The sequence below is a fragment of the Trichoplusia ni genome, chromosome 18 (assembly GCF_003590095.1).
Source record: "Trichoplusia ni isolate ovarian cell line Hi5 chromosome 18, tn1, whole genome shotgun sequence".
In the NCBI taxonomy this organism is placed as follows: domain Eukaryota; kingdom Metazoa; phylum Arthropoda; class Insecta; order Lepidoptera; family Noctuidae; genus Trichoplusia; species Trichoplusia ni.
The window spans coordinates 6,309,848-6,331,018 of record NC_039495.1 but is presented as its reverse complement, the minus strand read 5'-3'; the positions used below and the strand labels follow the sequence as shown (position 1 = coordinate 6,331,018).

Below are 21,171 nucleotides of genomic sequence, written 5' to 3'. Positions count from 1 at the left end.
GTAAGTTAAATTTGTGTTAGGAATTTACTTTCAGTAGATTACTTAATTCATCAATAAAATGAAAACAATTTTTTTTAAATGAATCCTGGCTTTTGATAATGTCGAGTGATTTAGGAGATACGATTTGCCCCAGTCATATTATAATAAACCATCTTGTTAATATTAATTGACAAAACAACATTATTTAACTACGTGTAATAGTATTCTTAAAACAAAATCAGTTATTTTATTTTAACATAAAAAACAACCATAACCGATTATTTTTCTCATCCTGGCAACACGACAACAGCCTCCATTGTATCTAAAGCGAGACACGCGATATCTCTCTCTCACTCTGCATGTCGGAATGTGACCCGCTATCACCTTGAAGGCCGAAAGCACTGGACGACTCAATGAAAAGAGCTTTTAACTTCTGCACAAATACTTTAAAAGAAAAACTATTACATAAATTAAAAAAGAAATAGAATTTCGTGTTTAAATTTGGCAGTTGTTGTTTTTTTCTTTTTGAATGTTGGGGCTACGGTATAATGTGTAGTCTCGTATATATTCAGTTTCTGGTCATGCCGGATTCCCTAGGCAGTTGGTTGCTCGCTCACATAAACGCAAGTTGTCTTAACGCATATAGGCATATAGCAAACTGTTATTAGATGGATTACAGTTGGCTCTCCGGCTAAGCCTCGTGCAAAACTATGATAATTGCTTTTAAGATACAGCTACTTTTTATTGAAAATGTAATAGGTTTTTCTTTAATATGTTATTTTTCCGGTGTTTTGTTCTACACGTCTATACTTGATATGGCACTATATTTATGTATCCAAGATTTATAAAAAAAAAATCAAAATCAACTTTACATTTAGAACTTCGTTGAACAACTTCAGCACACTTTACAAAGTTATGAATTTTCCTCGGATCGAAAGAAGAAACAGGCAGAAAGTAGGTCGGTTATTACATCATTTTGTGTGCGGAAACCATAACTAAACAACTTGAAACATAAAAAAACAGTAACTATTGGGGAAATTCAACTTCAAACCTAGTAAACAAACCCGAGCGTAACTGCTCCATCGACTCCATCGTTCCGTTCCTCCGAAAACTGAAATTATTCTTACGATTGATATTTGCGGTATTCCAAGTATTACAAATAAAACTAGATTTAGCTAGCGATGTGAAACGGGAAGTAGACTATAACTTAGGTATAATAGAATTGATGTCAGTAAAAACAATTGCAATGCTAGGAATTTCTCCTATATCGTGGGTGTGTTTTACATTCATGAAATATTATGTGTTGCGTTTACACTTATAACATAGGTATAAGTACTTATTTGCATAACACTTGCATATCTTGCGTGCTTAGACCATAACCCTCGGTTGTGGTGGAGTGACGATCACGATGAAATCAATAGATTCTATCATTAAAATACGTCGTAGGTTTTTGTCTTTTTATAAACTGACAACCGAAGTTGACAATAAGACAAAAAAGAGAGTTTGACATTGAGAAACGAAAACGCTCTGTCTTGAATTTCTAGATGCTGATGTGTGTCAAAAAAACCTTGTTTATTACACGACTTACGTCAAATGGAAATTGAAACTATCGGTATCCGATAAGTTTCAAAAAAAATATTATTTCAGCCGTGCCATAAGAAGATCGTAATTTCAAATTAATATCTTAGGCACAGGTTAGGCTTCGTAATCGCAGTCGCTTTTCGATCTGAGTGGTTGTTCACATTCTTACAACTGCTAATCATACAGCGACTATAAAGGAATCTAGGTCGAATTTTTAATACCTGCAGTAAAATCATGTAATAAATAATAACTCCAACAATCTCAATACATAAATCCTAACAACTTCAAGAAAATGAGATCGATTTAGGAAATCTTAAAACTAATACGTAATTTACAATAATAAAACCACATCCGCAATTAAATACACAATAGACGCGAGCACGGAAATTATAAAAAGGCTCTCCGTAACTTTTGCCGACCGCAAAGTGTAGCGGAAAGCTGCGCAAGCGCTGCTGCCTTTAATGTACTCTACATACATTGTATATACTTGTAATATAGATAGAAGAAGAGCAATGCCTATGCAGGAGGTTTTTTTTTTAATCTATACTAATATTATAAAGCTGAAGAATTTGTTTGTTTCAACGCGCAAATCTCAAGAACTGTTGGTTCGAACGGAAAAAATCTTTTTGTGTTGAATAGATTATTAATAAAGGAAGGCTATAGACCATCACGCTTCGACTAATAGGAGCAAAGATATAACGGCAACAGCTAGTTTGAATATAAAATGGTATGTCTCATTTAAAAAGAATCGTTGTTTAAGTAATTGATTAACAGTATCTAATGTAATGAACAGTTGTGCATTTGCATTAAAAGTTTACTTAAAATTCTTTAAAGGTAGTAGTGGACTGGCTGGAAAAAGAAAAAATATATCCCCTGCGAAATAATTCATAGCAAGCGGTAGTTTAGCGTATAGTTAGAAATTTTATTACCTGGTTATACTGTTATACATTGCGAGACTTGTAGTTGATTTACTATGTTGAATAAATAATAAATGAACTAAAATACTAACAATAGTCAGGTGTAACTAATAATATTATAAAAGTAATAGTGATCATAGGTTGATGACGAGCAACAAATTACACGCTAGACGTTTACTTCTAGACACAAGGGAATAAATTAAGTTTCTTATTTTTAGTCACATTTCATTAATTAGTATTGAAATTAATTTAATGTCTCGTCTCTCAAACTATGAGTTTACATAATTTTATTAATTTGTACTTGCGCAAATCAATTAAAAAACTTTATACGCATCAGTTTGATAGTTCTAAAAAATAATTTTAGAACTAGGCTCAGATTTTTAAGATCTTATCGAATTTATAAAGTTTACTTCACTTTTAGAACTAAACTCTGTTTGTCAATAAGAACATGAGAAGCATTCACAAAAACTTTCCAAGTTTGAAACAACAAGCGTCAATCGGAACGTAACTCGTTGCTAGGCAACTGTCATCCAGACATTATCTTGTTTATTTATGTAATCTGTGGCGAGTGTCAAAGTAACGTTTTATGTATTTGAAATTGCGTGAATGTGGGCAATGAAAATTAATTTTATAAGGAAGTAAATTGAAGTGAGCGTAATCTGTCTGACCTCACATGTTCCAATTACGGTTCGTTTTAGCACCCACGCGAGCGAATGTAACAGTCATGTAATTGGCTTGGATCATTACCAAGGAGGACCAAATCGTGTTCAGTCAAGCAAAGAGGTTGGTATGTATTGATCTCGCAAAGTGACTCATTTACTTTTGTTTCGGAAATTATTCATATTCGGAAGTTACCTTGTGGTTGTGTTAGCATCGTGAAGTAAATAATCTTCGTAACAGGTTGCTTGGTAAGTTCCTTACACTGTTTTGCTTTCATGAGAAACTGTTCTGTACGCTGTAGATTATTTATTTAAAATTAAAGTAGGTAATTTTGTAATATTTATAATGTTTATTTTAGATGCATGTGAAAATTACAATATTAAAATAAATTTAAACAAAAATAAACTAATTTGTCTTAATTTTTGATAAAAAATTAAACTACCTACACATACTGCTAATTTTATTTATTTCGATTATTATTTATCATGTCTTCACCTCTAATTCTATCAATTAAGCTTATTTAACCAGTTTAGGTGTAGGTGCATAATCCTGAATTCAATTAGACTTGAGCTGTGAAGATTAGTCCTTGTTCTAGACATACATTTTGTGCATCTGATTTTGAAGAATTTTCTGTAAGAGGGATGACTGAATTCATAATGAAGTATATTTTAGCATGTCAGCTAATTTGTGTTTTAGCCTTTCAAAAAACTAAAGAGTCCGTAAATTTTTTTTTTAAATCACAGTTGCAGTGATATTTTTCAACAAAATCATAGCCACACTGTGAGTCTCTTCCTTTGGAGTAACCCAAAAAAATCATATCTTATAAACATAAATATTATTTAATTATAGAAAAAACTATACATGATGTCACGAATCCGTCCACAATGGCAGTTACAAGCGCTAGCAGCCCAACGCAGAGATAATGAGTTGAAGAAGGCTGAGGAATTACAGAAAGTTGCCGCATACTTTGAGAACAGCACAAATAAGTCCAGGCATCATGAGCAGTGGACTACGGAGGGATATTACGAGAAGGCCAATAAGGAGGCAGAGCTCCTGAGTCAGAAGAAGATTAGGAATGCGTGAGTGTATTGAAATATTGTATAATTTTGAAATGAACTTATTTATCACTTCTAAGACAGTGGAAAGATTTGAGGAGGCCTTTGCCCTGCTGTGGGACGCAGTGGGCTAGATAAAAAAGAACCTGTGGATTCATCTTCTTCTACTTGGAAGTTGGTTACCAGTTTTGGCAACATTAAATCTTACTTATACTCAATAACAGGGATCTTATTGTTAGGTTTTAATTGTGCTGTTGTTCTAAGTTTTTAATAATTATGTAATACTTGAAGTTAGATTTTTTAAATAGTACCTTACCATATGTATTTTTTATATTCCAGACAATTAGAAGAGCGCCGAAAGAAACTTGAGCTGATGTTGTTTCAAGAGAACATGCAATTTCAACAGGAAATGAAAAACTTAGCGGCGCAGCCAAAATTGTACAAGAATGGGTAATAGTCATAACCATTAATAAATAAATTGAAAATAAAGCAGTACTATCTTAAAAACCAACATTGCCTTACAGAAGTTTTGTAATTTTTGTCAGAGCTACATTGAAATTACAATTATTATTTTTTCTCGATTTGCTAAACAATACAATCTCCTTCCAGTTCATACCTCAACAAGGTCCCAACATCAACGCTGCAGGAGATCAACCAGGGTATCATGGAGAAGGAGGAACAGTTGCGTCGTCACGAGGCCGAGCTGCGCCTGCACCACGCGTGGAGACTGCGCCAGCCGGAGCTCAGGGCCGCCACCGCCTACGTCGCGAATGGGAAACTTAAGTCTGCGTGGTAAGTAACAAGAATGCTTATTAATTAGCAAAATAGACTTTATGTGGATGAATTCTACTAAATAAATATGAGTGAAATATGATAGATAGCTTTTCCAAAAATATCTGTAACTTATTTTTGCTTTTATCTCGTAAACAGAAAATTAAAATGATAAAATAAGTAAAGATTTCGCGAGATTTAATTTATCAGTAGATACACACTCTTCTACACAAACATCTTTGATGCGTTTTATCCTCATAATTTATTACTGATGTAATTTAAAAATATACGTATCGTTTTTTTAACCTACCTGTCGGACTAGGTAGACTTTTTTTTGGCGTATGAGTACTATTTACAAAGATAATTCTCAATAAGTATGCTTACAGCCTATATCGATGACCAACTAAGAGTTATTGCAATAAAACAGTGACATTTTCAAGTTATTTTCCAGAGAACTGGCGAAATTAATATGTGAACAAATCCATACTGTATAAATCAACAATTAGTATTTATAAGGTTTACTATTTACCTTCTAGGATGGAGCAAATAGTAGAAAAAGAAGTACAAAAAAAGAAAGAAGAAGAAGAGACGCGCAAGACCCTGAAGGAGAGGGATGAGATGTTGCGCAAACAGATTGAGGTTGAAGAGGAGAGGCTGCGGAACAAGGAGCAACAAGTTAGAGTAAGATAGTCTTCCCTTGTATAGATACTCTTGTACATGGAGTGAATGACAACATTGTAATTTTATCTGAACCCGCTGTTACGTCTGCATGATCAATTATTGAAGGTAGCTCTTATACCAACCCACAACCCCCTCTGATTATAATCGTGCTAGCCTTTACAAAGATTAACCCATCTTAAATTTTTTATTTAATTTAGTTTTACAATAGTAATTCCTTTTAATAGGGATACATTTCAAAAACTGTGCTTAAAAAATGCATGTGGTACAGAAAAGTTATGTACTGATTTCAATTAGTTTCCAATGTCTTAAGTACCATAATTTAATTGGACAATTTTGCAGGAGCTCCGCGAAAGCCTAGAAGGACAAATCGCAGAATTGAGCGAGAAAGAAACAGTCGTTAAACGATTACGGAAACTGGAAGAAAAGGAAAAACTGACACTTGACGAGCTACTGTTCATATCGTGCGAGAGAGAGAGGGAGCACGCGCGGCTGGTGGCAGAAAGAGACGCACATATCGTGAACATGGGCCTACATCAGTATCGGCTGAAGAGGCGGGTTGTGTCAGTTTTGAAGGAGATTGAATTAGATTTGCAGATGTTGGAGAAATTGCGCAGGACTGTTCTGAAGGTTTGTATGTTATGAAGAAACCTTTTTAACCGAGTAATTTAAAATTAGCATGAAACTTACATATAGATAATGCGAGAAGGCTGTATGTAAAAAAGTCGATCAACGGTCGGTAACTTTTTTTATTTTACGATAAAAAACGGTTGGAAATAATTTTTGAAATGACAATGAAACAAAACGAAAATAATGGATTAAACGGTCGACAGATAGCATTCTATCCGTCGCCATGAACTAGATTTCTGAAAATCAGTCAAATTAAAACGAAAACAATTATGCGTCCGAATATTATATCTAAAACGTTCTCAAAGATATTCTCGGCTAAATGTTTTTTTTTATCTAAATTTCTAGGAGCAAGAATCCCAACAAGACACGTGCGCCAACCACAAGCGAGTACTAGACACTGCTCTCGCAGAACTAATAGAGCATAGAGAACGGGAGCGACAGAGACAGAAGACTATCGAAGTTATGTACGACGGGGAAGCCAGGCAGATTAATGAGAAACAGGATAAGGTAACTTTTTATAAGATATTCAACCTTATTGCGTCCACATAAGAACAATAATTGAATAAAAGCTAGTGTAGCCTTCCTTATTTTAGAACCAAATCACATTTTCTTTTTCATTAGTGTCCTCTGTTGTCACTTAAGTTGCTTAATTGACATCTTTGTCTAGAAGACACCGCCTTCTCATAAGGAAGACTTCATCATCATCATCATCATTTCAGCCTATCGCCGTCCACTGCTGAACGTGAAGGAAGACTTGCAACTGTATAAATGACACCCTGAAATATACGTAGTAGATTTGTTTTTAACCGCCATAGCTATTACAGCCTTACTGGTGACGATAGTTCCTCCCGAAAGCTGTCAGAACATCTTATAATCACTGAACTTTTTCGTTCATTTTACAGCTATGGGCTAAAGAACGTGAAGCTCGTGCGATTCTGATGCACGATGTGATCTCGACCTTAAAAAGACAAGTAAAGGAGAAGATAGAAGCCAACAGACAGCAGCAGAAGGCCAACGTGCTAGAACGGGAGCAGATCCTGCAGCAGATGGAGGGCTTCCACGACGAGGTCAGGGCCAGGGAGAGGGAGACTCAGGTAAGAAGAGAGAATGATAACGAATTTGATGTATTCATCTAGTGTCATCGTATAGTTGGTGTTTGAAAGGAAAAGAAAGATTAAGCAAGTGCAAGTTACTCCAAATATTCTGCTGAAGCCAGCGATGGCTATATTAAGAGTGACTTCAATATTATCTACGGTTACTGTAAGCATATAATCTAGTGTTCCATAGTTTAGTGGGAGTTACATTTGCTCTCACAAAGTACGATCAAAATGTGAAACAAAATGTTGAAAACAAAATAAAATGGCTACATAATCATGAATTCATCAAGTACCGTCGCAAAGTTACTGTAATCGAACGGTTATGCGATCATTCACATCAGAATGATCAAAAATATTGTTTTTTTTGTCGTTTTCGACTATTAGTCCGTTAGCCAAATGGTTACACGATAATTCCTATATCATTCTAAGCACACTGTCGCTAGACTGAGCGTGTAACCTTTAACTAAACTACTGACCAATCAATTCTGTTTTCAGTTGAAGAACTCAGCGTACTCCACAGTCACGGCCCTCCAGTCCCAACTGAACAGTCTAAGACTACAACAGCAGCAGCTAGACGCGACCTGCGCGAGAGAGGCTGAGCTTAGAGAAGAGGCCACCAATGAGAGAAAACTGCGATCGGAGATAGCTAGAGTTCACAGAGAGGGCAGCACTCAGGCCTGGACATAGATGGAAAAGGAACCCTATTACGTTATGATCAAGGTTCGTTTTTGGTTTGACTGTTAGATGGATTTTGATGACGTCAAATGATAATGTACCGTAATTTAATGCTTTGAGGGTTCATTTTTAAGTAATGTTTATGTATTATTGAACCTTATAACATTTATGTAAAGTTCGTTTTAGTTTGGACAGGATTTGGATGGCGTCTAATTAAAATGTATGTTAGTAAGTTTTTTTTGAAAGTGGTATTAGAAAGTCATTCTTATTTCCTTTATAGTTAAAGATACTGTAAGTAGGTTATTTGCAAGACCTGTGCCTTAGGTAGCATTAGAAGCAAACCACTAAGTCCAAAGTTGTATTTTCAGTTTTATATAATGGTATCTTGCAGGAAAAGGGGCAGGGTAAGGCTTAGCTGTCGAAACACTACAGTTTTGCTTAGATGTCGCTAGTATAGCGGGAGGTCCTTTTAATTTTAGGAGATAAAATATGCTCTCACTACATTGCAATGTATCTATTTGCCAAGTACTCTCTAGTGTGGCTTTGATTATGTCTTAAGTTATTATCCCTTGTTTTAATTAAGTTATTTAATTAATTTTAATTTTCAATGCATTTAGGACATATTATGCAATGTAAGGCTAAATATGTATTATTTAAATGTAGACTCAGATACTATAAGTGTATCTGCGTATATGAGTGATGTTGCGATGAATAGTATAATGTGGTGTGTGTTCCTTGCTCACTTTTTTTTATTAAAACATAAAATATGTATGCCTTAAATATTACTAAAAGACTGAAAAGATTTAACATAAGTTATTAAAAAAACTAAGTATCAAAATTAACTAAAATGTATATTTGCCCAAAAGTATTTTCTAAAATTTCTTGTTGTATGCTTACGATTCGGGAAATATCTTAATGTTTGATGAAATACTAAATGTGTGTGTGTTTAATTAGTACCTAAAAATTGTATTTACTTTATATGGGCAATGGTTTCTTGATATCTATTCAAAAAAACGAATAGTTTTAAAGCTTTCATACAATCTTACGTCAGCTTGCTCCCGACAAGTTCTGTTTCAATCAAATGTCATTTAGTTGGTACTCTCGGTCACTAGCGCCGATGTGTACGGCGGCACTAGTAGTAAATCGCAACTGGATCTTGTTCGATGTCATATCTAAAGCAAATCAATATCAAAATCAGAACAAAACAGTTTCAGAAGCCAGCTTTTCGGGATAATTAAATTGTAGGTATAAGAATTTTAATTTGTTTTTTACGTCAGATAAGTAAACTAAACTACTAATAAGCATGTTCATTATTTAAATAGAAGGTAAGTACAAACGACGAGCTTAACCCAATAGTGGTTTTTCCACCAGCGAACTTTAGGCAGAACTGGACAAAAAAAATCCTCAATTTTTACGTTTTCTCGAAATAAATTTTATGTTGAGATCTTTCAATAAATTTATCGTTATGATTTTCAAAATGAAAACATAAGCAGCTTTAATCATATAATGTGCATTATTTAGAGAAAAACATATTTATCTTTTGGAAATTTTCGGCTTTATCGAGTATTTTAAATGAATTTATCCATAAAGACCAAGTCATATTTTTATATTACGGTGTGTGTGTTTGTGATGTGAGTAAAAATAAAAAAAATGTTTTAATTCATATTGTATTATTTTTTAATATTTAACCATATCCTAATATCTTGTTATACTAAAATGTTCTAGCTATTTCTTTTCACATATGCAAATGCATTAAATACGACAAAATACAAAAGATGCAGTTTGTCTATTGAGGTTGCTCTCACTGCCATCTTTCGAATTTCTGATGCACTATGTTACTGCCAATGTAGGAGGGTGCGAGAGTGTACGCCCTCATATCAAATTTATTACACTAGATGGCGCTTTATTCCATTTTATAACATGGTCACTAGATGGCTCTGTACTACAAGATTTGGACACTTATTTGTTCGTTTGGATCTGAGTTTGAATAGGCTTTTTATAAATTGTAACCACAAATTTATATACATACAAAAAAAAAACATATTTTACATTACTGAAAGGATAAAGGTTTAGGAATGTTTTCAGTCGGTACTAAAGGCTTCCTAAGTACGTTTTTTTTAAGATACAGAGTATCATCCCCTTACCACCCATACCACGTACCATACCATCAAAACTATGTGGTGGACACTTAATAACTCTACAGGCATCATATTTATTTTACATCGAAGGGCTTCTTAAAAAAAATACATCGAATTTATAAAGATGATGTAAGAAACTAGTAAATTTATAACCGAATGGTGGCCAAAACTTTGTTGGCGAAATAATCCTGGCAGGCCGAGATTGAGATGGGCATACGATATACAAAGATAGCAAGAGTAGGGTGGATGCGAAAAGCAAGAGACAGAGGAGAATGGAATAAACAAAGAAACTTCTAGTTTTCGAGGCTGGAGAATAAACTAAACATGTATTTTTTTCTGAAAATATTTGAAGAATCATCATACTCTGCTGCTTGTCAATACACCCAACCATACTTATCTTGACTACTCTAGATCCAATTAGGATCTTATTAGAGAAAAAAATATCACTGAATACCTACACACCTATTCTATGTTACCTACTATTTGACTCTCTAAAATAAGAACCTTCTAAATACAATTTGGGTACATTTGCCTAATCAGCTACAATATCAACGTATTTCTCACTCTTATGTAACACATTTAGTATGTAAAATCACAATAAAACTGCTATCTAGTACATGCTACGTATGTCATACGTGACAATAACACCAGCCCGTCTTTATGCAATCGTTTCGGACGCCGACACACAATTCCTGGAAGAGATTGTGTTAAATGAAAGTGTGGCATTAAACCGCAACGCTCTTGAAGTTTAACAACGCTACGTACTATACATAAGTTATATTTTTTTATAGATATACTAAACGTATATTAGTAAATTGAAACTTAAATTGGATTTGGCCAGTCATGTCGACCGCGTGTCAAATGTACTGAGAAATAAAAACTTTTGAACAGTAAGTAAGTACTCTGGCGTTAAATGTTAACGTCAATGGAAAATTATAGAATGTATGAAGATAACAGGTCAAAATCACGTGACGAAATGGCACGAAATGTTAATTACATTCCACATTTGAGCGTTATTTTCAATTTTACAATGGCAAGCAGTTCTGCACAGTGCCGTATTATCCATAAGGCAGTGCCTAGGGGCTCACTATGACCAGGGGCCCACCACCAAAGTAGTCATCTAAAAAAAAGGTCGATAAATGTTTCACTGAATGAAAATAACCAAGGGGCCCCCACTAGATCCGGCCCAGGTTCTGCTTCCCAGCCTACTATCATTTCTAGAATCGTTAACATCTTCGGCCTCGCCTTTTCCCAACTATGTTGGGATCGGCTTCCAGTCTAACAGGATTCAGCTAATTACTAGTGTTTTACAAGGAGCGACTGCCTATCTGACCTCCTCAACCTAGTAACGTGGGCAACACTAATTAACACTATACCCCTTAGGTAGACTGGTTGTCAGACTTTCAAACTTCTGACTATCTAACTGTTACAACTGTCAAAGATGTGTCAATAACAGCCGGGACCCACAATTTAACGTGCCTTCCGAAACACGGAGGAACTCGTTGTTACAAAGATGGTCACCCATCTATGGACCAACTGTGTGAACTTATGATCGATTCACTTATGCAGTTATAGCTTAGCCACAGGCCCCTCTTCTAGAATCGTTAACGTCAATATAAATGCAAAAATGTATGGAAAAGACATAAGACATTCCGTTTCAATAAACACGTGACTTAGAACTGACATCTTCATACATTTGAAATTTGAACGTTTTCTATAAAAAACGTTTACCTACGTTTATAGAATTTTTTTTTAGCTAAAGAGTTGTTAAAGCATAAAACACTAAGTACTTTCTACGAAAATAAAAATAGCGTCATTTTGCCTTGCAGTAGCACAATATGGGTTACGAATGGATTGGTTAGACAACAACCATAATGATTTACTATAAATGTAAGTAGGTGACTTAGTTTGAAAATTATTCACGTAATCTGTCGGTCACCAACAAATTGGATTGATGTTTATTACACCTCGTTGGGTACGTGTCAAAGTAAGTTACTTACTCTATAAAATTATAGATAAATACTGGCAACAACACAGTTAAAGTTAGGTTCAGCTAAAGTACCTTCTATAAAAAAACTATTCCTATTGTTTTGAGTGGATCCATTTTTTTATTATTTCAAATCTTCTTGTTTTACTAAGATGAACATCGTTTTTTAAAGTGAAGTAGAAGTAATTATATCTGATGACCGGAGCCCAAGTAAAACCAGTTTGTCTTGATTATGATGACTACAATGAAAATCTGCGTGTGTTTCTTAGGGATCCATTGTAGGGTAGAGCACGTTGGATACATAGAGTTGTAAACTCTTTCATCATCCGCCTAGCCTTTTCCCAACTATATTGGGTTCGGCTTCCAGTCTAACGGGATTCTCTCGGATAAACTCTTTATAATTTAAAATTAAATTGGTCATACTCGTAGTAGGTACCTGGTTATCAGGGTCTTAGGTTGGACATAAAAACTGGTTCATCATAATCGGTCCATTGCAGTTCTGCCCGAAACAATTAATTAATTGGTTACCAAAATTTGTAATCACCAAAAAATGGTTGAAGTATGTAAGTATTAATGGCTTTTCGTTTCGATCAATCTCAAGCTGTCATGTTTATACATTTGAGCGTTTGCTGTTTACATGAAAGATTGAGAAATATCTTTTGGCTACAGGTGATGCCATTTTATGCATATACATAGTAAATAACTACCGATGTTACTGGTTACAATATTGATAATAGGTTGAACCAAATTAGTTCACTCAAGGACGATTGTATTTGACTCAAGTAGAAGTATTTCTTTTGCATGCGCTTGTATCCACAAACGTCTGTCCAGAGTCTGGGTGTCTTTGTGCATGTTATTTGAATGTTTGTGGAACCCCAGTGACACAAATATTGTATTCCTTATTGCGAAAGACATTATTTTTTAACGCAACTGAATGGGATATTCGATATTTTGACCCAGCAGTGCGTGTTTGTGCCTCTAACTGTCGCGTGCAAGACATTGGCAATGGCATAATATTTGTATATTTTATCTCCCAAACCTTGTTTATTACTTGTTAGTTATAATAAATAACCAAAACCTAGGTACTTACCTAAGTAGTGAAGTATACCTAGCAAAGAGCAAAAGTATTTGTTCGCGTGAAACTTAGTCAGTGACTCAATCGATCTATGCAAAATGTATTCGATTCTATGTAAAAAAGAGGATGTTCTGTATTCGTCTGTTTTTTTTTTTATAAAATCTTTTTTTTGCATAATGAAAGCAAGGGTCCACGATTGCTTCCATCCTAATTGTATTACCATCTAATCTTACATTGTGGATTTGAAATAAAGAGTATGAATGAATATCAATTATAAAATCGAACTGTAAAGATGAGAGTCACCATTGCGTGAATATACTTGAATTATTTTTAAAGGCTTTTCCAGCAATTTTAAATAAAATAATAGCTTTGTTTCGTTTTCATAAAAAGATGTCAAAACAGAGTACCTAGTTAAAAATATATCTTTGTTTTTCAGAATTGAGCATCGCCGTATTAGGTAATGGGAATCCTGTAGACATTTTACGTTTCAAACTTCCTAGTTTGAAAGAGTGGAAGCTTCCTAGCTTCCACACTTTTCTTGGGGCGTATGTACCTAGTAGGTTGAGTTTGAAATCTTGTATTTGAGTCTCTTTTGTGTCGCCGCGTCGTGTTGGCCGAGCTGTTAAAAGTTACATTCATGAGGTACAGGTTTGATCCGAACGGAGGTAAGCACCAATGTGAGCTTTTGAAGCTATATGTACCATCCTAATAATTATATAGCACTGAAAAACGTCCTAAGAAAAACATCGTGAATCAGAAAACTGGATTCTAAATCTTGGAATCTGACTTGCCAACCCGAAGTGAGCTAGCGTCGTGATCGTGATAAATTCAAATCTAGCCTTCATTAGGCTCATGTGGGAAAAATGACAAATATTTAGTTTTGATAAAAAATATTAATTAAGTGTGTATGATGAATTGATGTTACAGTCGTATTTGCATGCATCGACTATAGACTTCTTTAATCATTGAAACTGGCAAAGAATTGTATTGCTCAAGGAAACATTCACCGAAAAATAGTTTATACCAAAATGAATATAGAGATTGTATTAATTCAAAACACCTAATGTAACATGAGTCTGCAGGCTACAGCGACGCCTATCTGTAGCGCAATCCGGGCACAGTACAAAAATAAAAGCAGCGCGCCTAGAAGGCGGGCGGACCACATAAACATAACGATCACGCCCCCAGTCAAAACATTGAAACGCATAAAAATATAAAATAAGACAGACCGGAGTCCAGCCTAGAGTAGTGAGGCAACCGAAAAATCCAAGCTGTATAATTATGTAGCTACCACCGACTCTACCGGCGCGGGCGCGGGCGAGCCAATTTAAATTTACTGCGAACAGCGCACGTGTCCTACAAAATGAAATCCCACTACCGCAGAGAAACACGCACGAAAAAAAATAGTAGAAAAATATACCGCAGGCGCCACCCCCTTGACGTTAGTGGCTGCTTACTTCAACCACGCCTGTTTCTAAGCGCTACTATCGCTTTCTCTTTCGATCGTACGTCACGTAGGTCTCCCCGTCTTTGTCTGCGGTGCGCGGCCGGCGGAAAACGCCAGCTTTGGGTTCAGTACGCGTTTGTGCGTCGCGCGTGTTTGGTGTGTTGTAACGCCGCGCGATCGTCGCGGTGTGTTGTGCAGTGCCGTGTACAGGGTGCCGAAGTGGCGGGTTTCCTTGCCGCAGGACGGGGGGCCCATGCCCCCTTTCATCAGCACCACATTGGTAAAAGTTAGTGTCCTGTGTCTTTGTTAGACTGTTGCGAAACGAACGTGTGTGGGACTATGCCGACGTATGGAGGTTGTTTTCATCAAGTTGTTATTTTTCTTTATTATGTTTACGTATATATGTATCAAGTATGGGGTAAATATGGTCTCTATGGTGATATTGATGCATGGCGTTCAACATTTAACGAAATTTACAAGCTGTTCCTTAAAAAATGAAAAATGTAGAGTATGGGTTGGTATGGGTTTCCATGATTGACAACCTGAACCAAATTTTATACTTAAAAAAATCTTAAATTCAACCTACTTATACGAAAACATTAACATCTAAACCCAGGCAACACGTAACAACTACGAAAAAAATCTGCTCTACATTTCACATTTTCGCGGCAACTTTCCTGTCAAACTCGTTCTACGAGTGTCAAACGACATGTTAACTGTATACAGGGGGTTCAACAATGTTGTATGTACATGTGAGAATGTTCAATAGTTTCAGACACGGCAATAAACTTGAGCCTAGGTCCAACGAGATAGGCCTACGTCTCTCGCTCGGGATTTAGCGAAACCAAGCGAGACCAGCGAGTTATTATCGCGAAGCTTAGGTACTATTATAGAATTCGTACTTATATTAAATACATCACTATCTTATATTTAAGTCATAAACTATATTATAGTTATTTCGGCAGCTTTTGTTACACTTTTTCTTTTCAAATTCCTTGTAACCGTTCGTAGCAATAATTACTGCAAAGCAAAGAAAATCACTTCGTATTCCAAATGACTTCTGAAATAAAATATAGATAATAGTTATTATATTTAAGTAGATGCATATATAGTACACTGTAGAATTTTTCCTATCTATCCCAAAATTAGCTAGTTAACTGTAATACAAACTAAAAAAGAGTAAATTTTCCTCCCATTTATGGTTTATGAAATACTACAAATAATTTAATGTTATCACACCAAATTATCTTTAGAATTATGAGAATCAGTAGGTAGGTATATAAAAGAACGTTCTAAAAAATTAAACAAATAATTCAAAGGAAAATTGCGACATAAAAGTTATGTGAAATACAAAAAAAAGAGATTAATTTCGTAATTTTGCATACAATATAAATCGATTAACTTTTGTTTTGTTTTCATATTCATTAGTTACTCTTTCAGATATAATTGCTTATAGTAAATTGTGTGAACTTACATTAATAACAAATGTAGTTACCGATCTTAAATACATTTTCATTTATCAACAAAATTTACAATTAAACATACTTCATATAATATATTTCGCTTTAGACTTGTCTCTTCGCAAAGACTTAATGATTTAAAACAACATTGAATAAAGTAAACAATTTAAAATTCTACCCATTTTGAAAACAGGAAAACAATAAGTGTATTATGTGTATCTTCACTTTAATCCCAATCAATTTTGACACGAGCCAAAGAGATTATAAAAACAAGTCCTTTTCAATAACACTTGAAAACAGTTAAAACTTTGACAGATTAACTTCTTATAACACAAGCTTTGTTAACAGAGAAAGAACAATGCAAAAATTAAAAAACATAATCCGTTAAGGTTTCTTGCTTGTATAAAACCTTTTTGGAACAAACTCTATGGTATGCTTAACTTTTTAAAGAAGGTTATCGTAATCTCTGTTCCTAACGTAACTTTTTATAGCATTGAGTTTTTTGCATGTCTTTTTTACAGTTAGACGCTTAATAGGTGTATATCTAACTAAGTATCTAGATATATCATGTCATCTGTATATTTGTACAAGGAATCCCTTTAAGGATACTTGTGTTAATCAATAAACGAATCGGTCAATTGCAAATCAAATTCGTCACCCATCATACTTCTGACCGACACAACCGTTCCTTAACATCAATCATTATTTCATATATTCATTGCTTTAGCAAATACAGGAATACATAATCCTTTCAACTAACTAGCTATCACGGGTCATGGGATACAGCCTGGTGATAGACGGACGGAAAACGGTGTTTTACTTGAACGGGTACAACTCGAAATACCTACTGAATGGCTTAAATGCTTCGCAATCGCTAAAAACTAAATGTATATGCAATGTGTTATCAGGTATAATGCAAAGTCAACTGTCACCCGACAGGTGTATTAAATTAACTAAAGATAGTTTTAAATAATGTTGCGCAAACAATAACTAATAATTTATGTGGGCACTTGAAAGTGTACTCCATTGCTAAGTAACTAACGTTGAAGTTAAGTTAGCATTGTTTAATACTAAAAATATAAGTTTCAGTTTTGCGAAAGACGAATTATCTAGAAATTAATTTTGTTATTTTTGAGATGGAACTTATTACATTCATTTCTATGACCTATAAATAGTAAACCGCATTATGTAGAGTTGATTGATTGAAAAATTCTATCAAAAGTGTAATTTTTCTAAAAAAAAAAACTGTTACTGTCTACTTGAAAATCTTTAATAACAAATTTATCAGATTCAAATGCCTCTCTCTACCTTGATACGAGAGAGAAATATGTGGTAGCCTAGTGGTAAGACCGTAGGACTGCCAACTCAAGTCTCGATTTCAATCCCAAGGCACTCACTGACTTTTTTTTCGTATATTGTGTACGTTTTAGAAATAAATATCACATCTTTCATGATTTTAAAGGCATGTAAAGACGTGAGTCCTGCGTCTGATCTCTCTCCAGTCATTTCAAATTGCCGTCCCATCGGGCTAAGAGAGTAAGAGAGGAGAGAGTACACCAGTGCTAGTGTCCACGCTTGTGCACTATAATATCTCCCGCGTAGCTGATTGGTATCTTGCAATACTAGCCGCCGTGGACGAAAACCGTTCAAGATATTACTAGCTGACCCAGCAAACGTTGTTTTGTCTAATGAATTATTTTTAGTTGTATGTATTTTTTAATTCCACATTATAAAAAAAAACAAACGAATTCGTTCAAAAAATTAAATATTTTTTTTTAGTGTGAGCAACCCTTAACACACACTTCTGAAAAATAGATGTTAGTCGATTCTCGAAAATCGGTTAAGCCGTTTCGGAGGAGTTCGGTAACTAACATCGTGACACGGGCATTTTATATATTAGATTATAAGATTAGAGGTTCATTAAAAACACAATTAACTAAATGTGTAAGGTGTTACTCTAAATATGCTTTTAAAATAATAATATAGTCAAGCACCGGCTAGAAACAAAAGCCTTATAAATAGCTTATAATCCCTTATAAATTAGTTACATGGTGGATGATATCCTTCGACTTAATAGAGTTGTGACACCACCTATTACATCCATGTAGCACCTTATAGGGGCATAATTAATTCACAATGACACTTAAGGGGTGTCTGGATAAGGTTAACAGCTTGTATTATTCAATTCCAGAACATTTTTATTTACTTTTTTTTAACTAGTTGTCGAATTTAATATATTGGTCAAGTAAAAATTCGTATAGAAACCTTAGGTTTTTAAATACTACTAATCATTGCTACAGGTTTTTTTATTAGTATTTTTATAACGTTACTTTAAAGATGCTAATATATGTATTTGCTTGCTTAATTGGTATAGGCTTTTCTAATATTTATGGTAGAGTGACGTGACACACAAATCTGCTTGTAAAAAAGTAAGTGTTACAAATATGGTGAGACATATTTATAAGCGGTCATAAATCTCTTAGTATTTTATACTTGAAGGGTTCCGTGCTTAAAACGTGATAACGTAACATTATTTCTAAGTTCAGTTAGTTTTATGTTTGTCCGTATGTCCGTCCGTCTGTCATCAGACGGCATCTCAAGAACCTTAATAGCTAGACGCTTGAAATGATCACAGATTATGTATTTCTGTTGCCACTATAACAACAAATAAAATTCAAAATTAGAATAGAGGTTGAAATGAGGTTTGTACTTCAAGAATTTGATAATAAGACCATATTTAAAAAAAAAATCTTCTTTTGTCCTATACAGAACCGTCGGTGTAGTGAGTTCGACTCGCATTTGACCGGTTATATTTTAACGAATAAAGTGACTAGAAACGTGTTGTTTTTTAGATATTCATGAATCGGCTTAACTTATTGATATTCAGCTTTCTCTGGTTTAGTTAGTTTTTTGTTCGTAATACGGATGAAACTTAACCCACTACGGAATATTTAACTAGTGATTAACTTAACTGGTTAATCTTTTGAGTTTCGTATAACTTTAACCTGTATATTCTTGTTCATTAGTTATTATGATGTTTTCGGGTAAAACGGGACTATATTTCTTAGCCTCCGCTGTCTATCCGTTTGTCACCAGACATATATGCCCTGTGATACTTAGCCAGACAAAAAAATAAACTTTATACATGATTTAGTTCTATGGGCTATATAGCAACATATACAAAAAAAAACTAAATTGAGAATAGATAGTATGTATTGTAATATATTTTCGTTAATCCTACTAGAACTACTGAATGGTACTCTTGTAATATTTAGCTGGTGTATAGAGTAATCTTTTGACTCTAAAACCACATTGGCGTAGTCAGAATAATGTTCTGCGCCTTCTAATAAGGTTTAGAAACACAAACTAGGGCCAAATATTACTTTTTCTTAATTAATCTTCTCGCTAACCTAATTTAGTTCTTCGACAGTCTATAAATAAATTTACAGCTTCACAAAGCTACACGAAAAAATAGTTATAGTTTTCTTTCTATTAATTTAATTATACCGAGAAAATCGTAGCGCAGTTAAGTGCTCATAATTTTTGCCACGGTATAACCTTGTCGGCGAATCATCAACTTCTTTTTCCGTAAAAAATGTTATTTCTACAGCAAAGTCCTTTCTGATTTTATAAAATTCTGTTTTAAATAGCCTTTCTACTACTGTAGTATCTACTATAGACTAGGAGACGTTTTTTGGCGAGTTATCCTCATGTATGCCCACCAGCCACCACCTCGGGGGTGTCGCATAGTGTCAGTCTCTTACAAACACTGAAACGCAATGCAACGTCTCTGCCTTGAATGGCAATGTTTAGCAATTTGGACATTTACTAAATCCTAAGTAGGTAGTCATTCATAAGTTCTTGTTCTACTTGTATTTATTTTTATTTTTTTTCTTCATAAATTATTAAACAAACATTTAACAGATTTAAGTAAAAACTCCCGTAAAAATCCAGGACTAAAAATATAATCCTTTTGTTTTACTTTTTGGTCTAAAATCACCAATAGTTAGGTTATAACATACTTAGGAACTACTACTACTGAATATTCGATAAACAATACATCAAATCATAGTCCTTTATAAATCTGTCCAAAATATCTACTACAAAAGCTTGTCCACACCACTCAATTCATTTGTTCTAAAGAGTTATGCCAGAGTTACCTAAACGAACGTCTTTCACAATAAGTCATCATCACGAATCAAAGAGACCGCAACCTTCTCACGGCGGTATGCTGAAAGCAAATATATGTGCCAGTTTTAAGGCACTATATTAAGTTTAATATATAACTAGTAACATTCATTACAATTATTCATGTTAATGCAAGCAGACACACAGTTATTACCAAGTCTGAGTTTTCCCCGTCGCCTCACCGGGTCACATGAAAGTAGATGTGATAGCTAGCATAGCTTTATGTTTAAAAACCAATAATTTGTATTTTTTATGTGTTTTCAGGCTCATTTTAGTCGGTTCCCATGGAGGCTTAGACTTCAAAAGTAGGCACTTTGTATGAAGGCACACTAGGTAGTTAGGTACTAAAGTATGGTACTTTGTCTGCGCCCCGCGTTGTGGCGAGATAAGGCTTACTCATTAGTAAGCCCGGATCCCTTGCATGTAAATCGGTTCAGCGGTTTCTGAGTAATTGGAAGACAAACAGACACTTTGCGCGTTAAAATGTTGTTTTTATTAAGTTTACACGTTTTTTCTTTGACCTCAATATTGCGGTTTAGGGATGCGTGCTACATGAATACAAAATGAAATTAGCAGGTACTTAATAGTGATGTTGATATTTTTTACGCTTTTTATAAATTTTTAATCCTTTTCTTGGGAAGTTGGATGCGTTGTGATTTTTAAAACATTTATTATATTGTTAAGTAAAGGATTGTAGGCAGGTTTAACAAGTAGCAATGAACTTGATCTCTACCAAGCGTTTGGTTTCCATACAATGCGTTCATTTGCAATTAAATGGAATTACTTAAACCGGAAATTTTAGGGAAATAAATATAAAATTATAATTTTCCTGA

The 21,171-nt window shown here is 34.5% G+C and overlaps 2 protein-coding genes across 6 annotated transcripts in view; both read left to right on the top strand.

Moving 5' to 3' along the window:
* The first annotated feature begins 3,048 nt into the window (after positions 1–3,048).
* On the top strand, positions 3,049–8,857 carry LOC113502993 (trichoplein keratin filament-binding protein-like). Of its 3 annotated transcripts, none has more exons than XM_026884772.1 (9): positions 3,049–3,260; positions 3,987–4,216; positions 4,532–4,642; positions 4,802–4,984; positions 5,500–5,644; positions 5,984–6,271; positions 6,617–6,778; positions 7,174–7,365; positions 7,864–8,857. In XM_026884772.1, the coding sequence occupies exons 2-9, from the start codon at positions 3,999–4,001 to the stop codon at positions 8,053–8,055; spliced, it is 1,491 nt and encodes a 496-aa protein (XP_026740573.1). In that variant the 5' UTR covers positions 3,049–3,260; positions 3,987–3,998; the 3' UTR covers positions 8,056–8,857. The 3 variants fall into 3 exon arrangements, with proteins under 3 accessions (XP_026740573.1, XP_026740572.1, XP_026740575.1); XM_026884771.1 differs by having other exon boundaries at positions 3,049–3,264; XM_026884774.1 differs by lacking the exon at positions 3,049–3,260 and adding an exon at positions 3,272–3,385.
* A 4,282-nt stretch (positions 8,858–13,139) lies between these two features.
* Positions 13,140–21,171, top strand: part of LOC113502873 (LIM/homeobox protein Lhx5) — a 60,421-nt gene continuing 52,389 nt past the window's right edge. For all 3 annotated transcript variants that reach the window (XM_026884609.1, XM_026884608.1, XM_026884605.1), the window contains exon 1: positions 13,140–14,976. In XM_026884609.1, coding sequence (XP_026740410.1) covers positions 14,607–14,976 — 370 coding nt within the window. In that variant the 5' untranslated portion in view covers positions 13,140–14,606. The remainder of the gene's footprint in view (positions 14,977–21,171) is intronic.

Excerpts from the sequence above, each read along its gene's own strand:
- LOC113502993 (XM_026884772.1), top strand. The coding sequence starts at position 3,999 with ATGATGTCACGAATCCGTCCACAATGGCAGTTACAAGCGCTAGCAGCC. Across the intron at positions 4,985-5,499 it reads GGGAAACTTAAGTCTGCGTG|GATGGAGCAAATAGTAGAAA; the intron begins GTAAGTAACAAG and ends TTTACCTTCTAG. Across the intron at positions 6,272-6,616 it reads TGCGCAGGACTGTTCTGAAG|GAGCAAGAATCCCAACAAGA; the intron begins GTTTGTATGTTA and ends CTAAATTTCTAG.